We start from the raw sequence: 10828 nt of genomic DNA on the forward strand, positions 1-10828 counted from the left end.
CTGGTTTTTATATTGAGGTGCAGATCTCGAAAGATAGACAGGAGTTCGGTCATAAATACGTAGTCCTGGAGCCTGTTTGTCTCTTGCTTCAGGAAGTGTAAACAGGGGGCCGGGAATGAATGTCCAGCCTGGAGCCCATCTTCTTCTCACCCCAGGAAGTGTGAACAGGAGGCCAGTTGTAAATGTCTAGCCTGGAGCCCATCTATCTCCTGCCTCACTCCGGGCACCGGCTCTGACCTCTACTGGCTCTTACTTCACTCTGGCCACACTTCCGCTCCCCTCCTCAGGCCAGGACGTGCTGAGCAGGCCTCTGTTGGGGCAGGTCCCTCTACTGGCTGGGCTGGTAGCTGCTCCTGTGTCCTGGGTGCCTGTCTCCCATCTGTTAAGCAGAGTGTCCTGTGGGGTTGGGCTGAGGCGAGGCCAACACTGGACGAGAACCAGCCAGGGCCAGGAAGGGGGATCGAGACACGATCACAGTCGGGCGTGGCCTGGGCTGATGCCGCGGGGAGGACGGGGCTGTGGGGGCCCCGAGGAGGGAGAGAGGACATACCTGGATGATAGGACAGGTGAGCTCGTTCGCGACAATATGATGATAGCCCTTGACTGTTTCTCAGTCAGGGTTTGGGGAACGGCGGGTGTGAGTGTCCATCCTCGGTTGGGTGTAGGGACGGGGTGCCCTGACGCTGCATTGTTCTTAGGGTCCTGGGGTCCTAAACCAACGTGCCGTCTTCTTACCACTTTCCAGAATTCTCCTTTGGTTGTCCCTTGCACCATTCGCAGGGTTTCGAGTTGTGAAGAGAGGGAGAAGCAGGGAACGATGGGCCAATGTCATCTTGTCTGGATTGGAAGGCTGACCATCGACCTTTCATGTGTTGGGTCACATCACGCAGGCTGACATTATCATAAACGACAGTCTGACTTAACTGTTCTTTCTGGGTGTAGGCGCCGGCTTTGGGCGCCGGGTTTGGGTTTTGCCTTTTCTTACACCACACCAGAATCTTTCATCTGTTCAAGTGTCACTTTAGAAACTGGGGCATCATGCATTATCCCTGCCACGGTTTCGGTGCTGCTCGTATATTTGGGGCTGTTTTTTGCTTCAACTGATTTTCAGTAATACTAGAGTGTTAGGCTTTTTAGGAGAAAGTTTACAAGCTCCTGCTTCCCTCTACCTTCTCAACCCAGACTATAATTTTGAACTCACTTTGAAGGATAAGAAGGTGTTAGCCAGATGACTTCATGGGGCTGGGTCTTCCTGGAAGGAGAGATGCAGGTGCTCAAAGACAGTGAGGGATGCATCAGAATGGGTTCTTAGAGAATGGCTTGAGGGATGGGTGGTTTGGGATATGGTGATGGAGAAGCAGATTGGGTGAGACTAAGAGTAACCTAGAACAGAGGTCAGAAAACTACAACCCCGGGGCTGCCTGTTTTTGTGGATAAAATTTTGTTGGCACACAGCCACATTAATTCATTTGCAAATTGTCCATGGTTGCTTTTGCACTACAGCTGAATAGTTGCAAGAGAGACCATATGGCTTGACAAGCCTAAATAGTTACTATCTGGCCCTTTACCAGAAAGGTCTCCTGACCCCTGACCTAAAATGTCAGGTTGAGAAGCTTGTAAATTATTCTTCTGGGTTGAGGAGGGAGCAGTATTTTGGCCATGGTCAGCTCTAAGATTTAGGAAATTCTCTAAATGTTATTACTTGATTTTGGCTATAGCAGGGCTAGTAGAAGACAGGGAGGATGGAAAGGGAAGATTCAGGAATGGCAAGAGATGGTGCTGGAGGCCAAGTCAAGGAAGGGATCCATGGGAGGGTTTTGAGTAAAGAGTGAGACTGACATGTAGCCGATGTGGTGCCCGGGACAGGACATACCCAGCCTCTGGGTGAAATGTGCAAACAAACAGAAAAAATGTTGCCTGCCATTCCAGTAAACAAAGGATATTGCCCGCCATTAAACCATCAACCACTGCAGTCTCCCCCGAAGGTGTGCCCCGAGGGGAATTCAGGACGGAGAAAAACACGGTACTGGCCCTACCTTGTTAAGGCTCATATCTAAGGAATAATTTCTAATAAGCTCAGACTCTTGCATCTTCCCATACATAGAAAAGCTCTAAAAGCTCTAAAGCCATTACCTTGAGATGTCTGATTTTTGTGGTTAGACATCTTCTGATGGTCGACTACATGTTTGTCTGTTCGTTTTCAGCAAAAACACCTTTATATCCCGGCTCCTCCCTGACCTCTTTGGAGCAGTTCCTCAGAGCTATAGGAGAGGCTGTGTCCCAGGCTATAGTCCTCAGTAAGATCTCCAAATAAAACATAACTTGCAACTTTTAGGTTGTGTGTTTTTTTTCAGTTGACAAAGTCACAACGTATTAAGACTTGTGTTGCATATTTCGTACTTTCGTTTAATCCTCACAACAACGTTGTGATGCTGGACTTCTCACATCCATTTCACCAAAGCAGAAAACCAAGACATGGAGGGGTAAGGTGTCTCGCATGATATCATACTCTTAATAAATGAAAAAGCGTGGATTTGATGCCAGGTCTCTCTGAATGCAAAGGCTAAGAGAGTTCCAACATAGCAGGAAACTCACTAACAGTAGTTCGTAAACCCATCACCTACGGGGAGGTTAAGTCTCTAAGCATTAGCCTGTGGGTCCCCCTTCCTGTGGAGGATACGGACGTTCTGGCTGAGGCTGACCCTGCATTCGGTTCCTCACTTGGTCCTGATCTCCGCGTATTCTGAGTGGGTGTTCTCCTGAAGATGCACCCCGTGAAAGGTGAGGGAGGCGTAATGCAGCTCCTCCTCCATCCCCAAGGTGGGGGTGGCCCCTGCCGAGCTTGTGGGGTCAGGAGGATCCTCTAACGTGGACTCCTGCTGGTGATGCTGTACGGAGAGCAAAGAAAGGGGTCAGATCAAGGTAGTTTCGGGGGGAGAAGGGAGAGAGGGTCCAGGAAGTGAATTTGACTCTGGGACAGAGCATTTATTCATTCTTCCATTCCGTTACCAAATGTTTCTTAACGTTCCATTTATTCAGTCATCCAACAAATATAATGCTATAGATTGTTTTCCAGTTCTACCGAACACTCACACAGACCTATGTAGAAAATATTACTATGTTACGGGGAGAGAAACTAAGTCTCAGAGAGGGTAGGTTCTGCCCAGGGACACACATCTATTGATCACAAACTCAACTCCTGGCCCTCTGAGGTTTCCTGTGTGCCCAACGTTGGATACACAGGAGCGTGTTTATGGAAAAACCCACTTCTCCTGTGTGTCTCTCCTTTACTCTCGCACTATTATCACACTCACAACACTTCTGACACCAGATGTGTGGGTTCTTTTTACCCCCACACCAAGGAATTCTCCCACACCCGCTGGGTGTCCTACAATGTAACTCAATTCTGATCCTATCTGCCTGGAGATAGTGTCAGATCCCACAGGTTAAGGGCTCAGTCCCATGAGACTGCCTCCCCCCCCCCCACTTCAGATGTCAATCACAAGTCCAGGTTGTCACCTGTGCTTCTGACCAACTGGCTATAAATCAGAGGTTCCTATGACCTCCTCCTCAGGTTTGATTAATTTGCTAGAGTGGCTCACAAAACTCAGGAAAACCGTTTACTTACTAGATTACTAGTTTACTATAAAAGGATAGAGCTTAGGAAGGCATGAAAAGTCCGATGAAGAAATACACAGGGCAAGGTATGTGGGAAGGGGTGCAGCGTTTCCATCCCCTCTCAAGACACATCACTCTCCCAGCACCTCCGCTTGTTCACCAGCCAGAAGCTCCCTGTACCCCATACTACTGGGATTTTTATGGAGGCTTCATCATGATTAAGTGATGCATCTCTCCAATGCATCAGGCTTGTCCCAACCTCTGAGCCCAGCCCTTGTGGCTCCCTCTGTCTAGAGCCCTTCAACGACTCTCTTTCAGGGGCTCACACTGTGTTCCTTCACTTCCTGCAGGTGTTTTCTCAAAGACTCCCACCCCCAGGACTGTCCCTCCCATTCTCCCATTGCATTTCCCTCCATAGCTCTTATTTCCTGTGTATTTTCACTACTTTCCTGTTCATTGCTTTCACCACAACCGCCCCACTCCCCTCTCAATAAATGTAAGTCCTTGACAGCAAGGGACATTTTCCACTTGCAACATATGTCTCTGTAAAAATACAGATATTACCCAAGTGCCCAGAACAATCAACAAGTGGGAGATAGTTGCTGAAGGAATAAGTGAATGCATGGGTGATGGATTTGCTCAAAAGCCTCAGTGATGGCCACATTAGTCATAGCTCAAGAAATAAATGAAAGTCAGGGTTCAGAGGATGAGCAGGAGTAGGGCTGGCTGATACGGACACGTGAGGAGAAGGGGACAGATGGGCAATGATTCTGAGATGCAAAAAGCTTACTTTGCTTGAGCAAGCCTGTTTGGAAGAAGTGCAGCATTAATGCTGACTCTGGTTTTCCTGCCCTAAATGTCAATCAAGTTGTTTGGCAGTGTGGAGAAACAGTGCATTTCAGACTTGGGCAGGATGGGACAACGGTCTTTGATGCAGGTAATGCAGATGCAGGTAATGCAGATGCAGGTAATGCAGATGCAGGTAACGCAGATGTTTGGAGGAAGGTGAGGAGGCTTCAGCAGGATATGAACTAAGTGGGGAGCTCAGCTCAAAGGGAAGGTGTGTATCAAGCTGTATTTAGAGGAAACACAGACATGCTTTGCAGTGTATCAGTGCAGAAAGAGGTGATGGGGGAAAGGGATAGATCTCTGGCTGGGAGTCAGGTACCACCGATGAATTGGAGAACCCAGCAGAGGTATGTTTAGGGATGTATTAACCATGTGTTTCTGATGTTTTGACAACTGGGGCTTTGTTAACCCTCGAGGGATTGCCCCTAGCCAGTGCTAGTCAATTTCTAGAGATTCTAAGGGATCTGCCTGCAAGCCTGCCCTTCATATTGCAAATCGATCAGCCCAACCCACTTCCTTTATCAAACTCTTACTCTCTGAACCATTATCCTCCCGCTCTCGTCACCCCGGGGCCAGGTACCAGACAACTAGAGACAGCCCCTGCACCCCGGAGCATTCTGAAATCATTCAAACTAGACAGTCCTCAGTCTGTTTTCCCTGCCTGTTCCTTCCCACATAAACCACAAAAGAATCTCTTGCCCAGGTTTCCTCCTCACTCCCCCTGCCTCTTGACAGACCCTGGTGCTGCCTCTCATGGCCCTGCATGGTGTGGCGTGCCCCCTCCTCTTGGCAACTGTAATACCTGTCTTTTCTGTGGCAATCGTCTCCTGATCTGTTGGCCTCACATACAGGAATAACAATAAATCCTACATTTTCAAAGAAGCAGGAAGGGGAAGAGCTCATTTCTGGACACGCTGAATGGAGCACGGCTGTGGGCCACCCCGGGAGATACGCAGGGCAGGCCGCATTGCCAGGGTGCCCAAGTCACTCACCAGGGAAGTTGGCCCTATGGCAGAGTGGACATCCTCCACACCCACTGCAGTCCTGGCTGCCTTCTTCCTGTAGGTCTTCACTCTGATGGGAGACACCAGGGTCTGTGACACAGGGTATCTCTTTTGAGGCTGGAGTGAGTGACTAAGGCAGGTCAAGAGTAGGGCGAGCCCAATATATCCAGAGAAAACCATAATTCGAAAAAAGATACATGCACCCCAGCGTTCATAGCAGCACATTTAAAATAGCCTGGAGGGCTTCCCTGGTGGCGCTGTGGTTAAGAATCTGCCTGCCAATGCAGGGGACACGGGTTCGAGCCCTGGTCCGGGAAGATCCCACATGCCACGGAGCAACTAAGCCCGTGTGCCACAGCTACTGAACCTGCGCTCTAGAGCCCACGAGCCACAACTACTGAGCCCAAGTGCCACAACTACTGAAGCCCATGCGCCTAGAGCCCGTGCTCCGCAACGAGAGGCCACCGCAATGAGAAGCCCGCGCACTGCAATGAAGAGTAGCCCCTGCTCGCCGCAACTAGAGAAAGCCCGCACACAGCCATGAAGACCCAACAGCCAAAAATAAATAAATAAAATAAATAAATTTATTAAAAAAAAATAGCCTGGACATGGAAGCAACCTAAATCCATCAACAGAGGAATGGATAAAGAAGATGTGGCACATATGTACAATAGAATATTACTTGGCCATAAAAAAGAACAAAATAATGCCATGTTCTGTGACATGGATGGACCTAGAGATTATCATACTGAGTGCAGTAAGTCAGACAGAGAAAGACAAATATCATATGATATGGCTTATATGTGGAATCTAAAAAAATGGTACAAATGGATTTATTTACAAAACAGAAATAGACTCACAGACGTAGAAAACAAACTTATGGTTACCAAGGGGGAAAAGGGGTGGGATAAATTGGGAGACTGGGATTGACATATACACACTGCTATATATAAAGCAGATAACTAACAAGGACCTACTGTATAGCACAGGGAACTCTACTCAATACTTTGTAATGACCCATAAGGGAATAGAATCTAAAAAAGAGTGAATATATGTGTATGTATAACTTATTCAATTTGCTGTACACCAGAAACTAACACAACATTGTAAATCAACTCTATTCCAATAAAAATTAAAAAAAATAAAAATTAAAAGGTTAGAGGGAGCCCAGGAGCCTTTATAACAAGACTGTAAGAAGGTCCCTTCTCCCTCGCGGCTTCTGGATCTGGGACCAGGGCTGGGAACACACTCGTGCCGGGCTAGGTGTCTACTAGCTGGACCCTCACTACCTCTGCACCCCCCCCCACCCTTGCCCTGGGTCCTCACAACCCCTCCAGGCCCCTCTTCTCCTCCACTGGCCCACACCCAACCCAGCTCACGTGAAGAAGACGAGGCAGAGGCAGAGAACAAGCAACATGGTGACACCAGCTCCCCCAATGGCCCCCTCAATCACTCCTGCCCTGGTCCCCGATTTTCCTGCAGACAAGAGAGACTTGGGGAGAATTCCGATCTCGATGAGCAGGCATAAGTCTCCTCTCCTCAGCAGGTAGAGGGTAGAGAGGGGTGCCCCTCCCTTCCCACCGAGGGTGCAGCCCCTAGGTTCCCCCACCATTTGTAGGACCTCAGCCTTTTCCAGAAGGACACAGTCTATGCCACACTTCCTCTCCAGCCCACATACTCCCAACAAACTTCAGCTCTTTGTGGAGTCAGCTATTTCTCCATCCAGGGTCTCTCTGCAAAAGACTCCAGACCTGGCCACAGCAGAGCCATGAGGTTCTGTGCCCTGTGGACATGCCAGAGAGACAGACAGACAGAGAGCACTGTGGGATGCTGAAAGGCCTTGTCTCTCCTTTCTTCCAGGGAGGGTGTCTAAATCTGCTCTCCTGGCCTCTGTTGGCCCTGTCACTCAGGGTCCACGGTGATCTTTTGTGCCTTCAGAAGGAGGTGGAAGCAGGAAGCTTCTCAGACCTCCAGGTCAGACCCAGACAGCTATTCTGGCCTTTCCTGGTGGCACTTCCAACACCCAGGGCAAGGGATGTGCGTCTGGGCATCACCTGTCAACAGTTTGGTGGGCACTGCTGAGAGAGTCCTAATGGGGCTCACTCTCCAGCTGGGGGACCAGATGTTATGACCAGTGGGAATACAGCAGTGAGGGGAGCGCTGGGCTCCAGAGAGGGGTCAGGGTGAGGGCTGAGGGGCTGACAGTCAAAAAACTGGCCCAAAGAGATGTGGGGACAATGAAAATATTCTGTATGATACTATAATGGCAGATACATGTCATTATACATTTGTCCAAACCCATGAAATGTACAACACCAAGAGTGAACCCTAATGTCAATTATGGACTTGGGTTGAAAATGATGTGTCAATGGAGATTCATCGATTGTAACAGGTACCCTCTGGTGGGGAATGTTGTTGGGGGGAGGCCGTGCGTGTGTGGGAAAGTGCAGCGGGGACAAGGGAAGTCTCTTTACCTTCTGATGAATTCTGCTATGAACCTAAATCTGTTCCTGAAAATAAAGTCTATTTAAAAAATGCCCCCCCCAAGGCCTTCCGAGACTGGAGAAAGATAAAGACCATATTTAGAATGGGCAGAGAGGAAGGTGTGGGTCACTTTGGCAAGACCAGAGTCGGAGGATACTGCAGGAAGAGACCTAATGGGGGCTTCTTGTGTCTAGTTGCAGGACCACACCCGACCTGCACCATTTGAGCTCTGAAAGTGCAGCTCTGACCCAACCTGGAAGAGACCCCACTCCAGTCAATGCCCCATGGATGGGGGCGCTTCTTCTTACCTGTGCCATCCCCTAAGCACACACCTCTTGTTGGGTTCTGTGGAGCACCTAGGAGTGGAAGACAGAATTTCCTTCTTCAGTGGGAGGACTGGGCTGAGATAAGGGTAGGCGTCCCCCACACACACACCCAGAAGCCACAGAAATGCAGGCGGGACAGGGCTTCTGTCCTTTTAGGCCCCCTACTCAGCCGGGTCTCCAGGGCAAGAACACCAAGTATCCCCAGCCTGGCCCACCTGCCCCCATCCCCTCACGCGCCGGGCATCATGGGGCACCACTCACATGTGACATTGAGCTGGATGGTCCTCTCCACGATCACACCACTTGTGGGGAGCTTCACCTGACAGGTGAGGTTGGTGCCGTGGTCCTGGGGCTGTGGGGTGATGGTGAGCACTGAGGAGAGGTGGGTCCTCGGGCCCAGGGAGGTGAGGGCAGCTGACGTCCAGGAGAAGATGGGGGGCGTGCCCTGCTCACAGGCCCAGGGCACAGAGCAGGTCAGGTTCCCGGGGCGGCCAGACTCCAGGGTCCCAGAAATGAGGATGTGGGGTGTGTGGGTCAGGGCTGATGAAGAGAGGGGGAGACGGGGTCAGAAGGAGGCTTAGAGCTGCAGCCCTGAGATAAGCTTCAGGCTTTGGTCCAGCTCCTCTTTCTGAGCCCCCGCTTGCTTTACCCCCGACCCCTCCCAGGAGGGGGTCCTATCCGAGTCCTGCCCTGGGGCTCCATGTCCTTCCCCTGAGGCCTCTCCCGGACCCCACTCCTTACCCGTCACATGCAAGGAGAGCTGGTTAGCCTTATAACTCCACAGTACACTTCCTCTTTCCACACGAAAAAAGTATGACCCTTCATCCGTCCTCCTGGCGTCTCTGATGTCCAGGGAGCAGTTGTAGGCCCGGGGGTCTCCTAGGAGGTGGAATCGGCCTTGGGTCTCTTCCTGAACTTTACGACCTGGGTTGTTTGTGGCCACAGGGGCATCCAGCTTCTCATTGGCCCCTTCCCGGAACCAGTAGCCGTGAGCTGGAACGTCCCAGTAGCTCCAGGGATAGTAGAAGGAGCAGGCCACGCGGACACACAGGCCCTCCTGCACCGTCACGGACTCCCGCACCTCCAGCTGGAATCTCCGATCCTGAGCCAGGGACCCTGCGGGGGAACGAGGGTCAGCCGCAGCCCCTGCCCCGCCCAGCCCTCTCCCCGCCGCCCACCCACCTGCCCACAGCAGGGACAGCAGCAGCGGTGGCATCTCTGAGACGGAGGGCTCCTGGGCGTCCTGTGTGTGAAAAGAGAAGCGGGAGGCGAGAGGGAGGCAGGGCTGCGGGGAGACCCACGGGAAGCCGGGGAGGAACACGAGACTCAGCTGTGCACAGAAGAGGAACTGCAGAGCCGCAGCTCGTCCCCCCTCCGCACAGAGCGGACGGACACCCCGCGGCCCAGAGACCCCGGAGACCTGCCCAGAGAGGAGCAGGCGAGGAGGAGGCCCCTGCCCTGCCCCCCATCTCGGGTGGCTCCTTCCCGCCCCAGAGCCTCTGAGGACACGGAGACGTAGGACACGGCGAGCCTCCTAAGGGCCTCCCGTCTGAGCACCGCTGTCCACACCAGGGAGCCGCTCAACCCCCGTCTCGACCTGGAGGCTCACAGCCTCACCTAGACCCTCGGGTGGCCGGTCCTGCAAGACGTAGGGTCCTTTAGGGTCTGTGTGAGCGTCTGGGGCAGAAGACAAGAAGGGGCTCCTGGGTGACGTGAAGACAGCAGCCAATCAGCCATTCACTCCTTCACCCAAGAGTGAGCATGTTGGGCTGGTGACCTGGAGACCAGAAGGGATACGGCTGGCCTGGTCCCTGCCCAGGAGATGCTCCCACCCGGCCCCATCACTTCCTCCCCAAACAGGCAGCAGTGTCGGGCTTTAGAGCTGCATCCCTGGTGAGATCGCCGAGTGTCTGGCAGCGTACTGGGTATTTTCTAAAAATATGATATGGGATTTCTTTTTAACTTCTACTATGCTGATTCACAAACTTTCAATGGTATCTTCAGAATAAAAACCATGTAGTGGGCTTCCCTGGTGGCGCAGTGGTTGAGGGTCCGCCTGCCAATGCAGGGGACACGGGTTCGAGCCCTGGTCTGGGAAGATCCCACATGCCGCGGAGCAACTAGGCCCGTGAGCCACAACTACTGAGCCTGCGCGTCTGGAGCCTGTGCTCCGCAACAAGAGAGGCCGCGATAGTGAGAGGCCCGCGCACCGCGATGAAGAGTGGCCCCCGTTGCCGCAATTAGATAAACCCCTCGCACAGAAACGAAGACCCAGCACAGCCATAAATAAATAAATAAATTAATTAAAAAAACCAAAAAACAAAAAAACCATGTAGCATCTTCATGTAAAACAAACGGGCAAGCACATGTTCTATGTCAGTGCAAAGGAAATTTCTTTTTTTTTAAACGAGCTTCCAAATTATTTATATTTCAATTTAATTTAATTTTTATTTTGTATTGGAGTATAGTTGATTTACAATGTTGTGTTAGTTTCAGTTGTACAGCAAGGTGATTCAGTTATACATATACATATATCTATTCTTTCTC

General features: G+C 51.2%; 1 protein-coding gene across 1 annotated transcript; it reads right to left on the minus strand.

Annotated features, from left to right (window-relative positions):
• Nucleotides 1-2380: 2380 nt before the first annotated feature.
• Nucleotides 2381-10069, minus strand: LOC309648841 (myeloid cell surface antigen CD33-like). Its single transcript, XM_082437945.1, has 7 exons — nucleotides 9464-10069; nucleotides 9023-9397; nucleotides 8543-8821; nucleotides 8264-8311; nucleotides 6851-6947; nucleotides 5460-5541; nucleotides 2381-2888 (listed from the first exon to the last, which is right to left on the minus strand). The coding sequence occupies exons 1-7, from the start codon at nucleotides 9495-9497 to the stop codon at nucleotides 2718-2720; spliced, it is 1086 nt and encodes a 361-aa protein (XP_082294071.1). The 5' UTR covers nucleotides 9498-10069; the 3' UTR covers nucleotides 2381-2717.
• Nucleotides 10070-10828: the final 759 nt, after the last annotated feature.

This window comes from Balaenoptera physalus (genome assembly GCF_965194825.1).
Source record: "Balaenoptera physalus genome assembly, chromosome: 19".
In the NCBI taxonomy this organism is placed as follows: domain Eukaryota; kingdom Metazoa; phylum Chordata; class Mammalia; order Artiodactyla; family Balaenopteridae; genus Balaenoptera; species Balaenoptera physalus.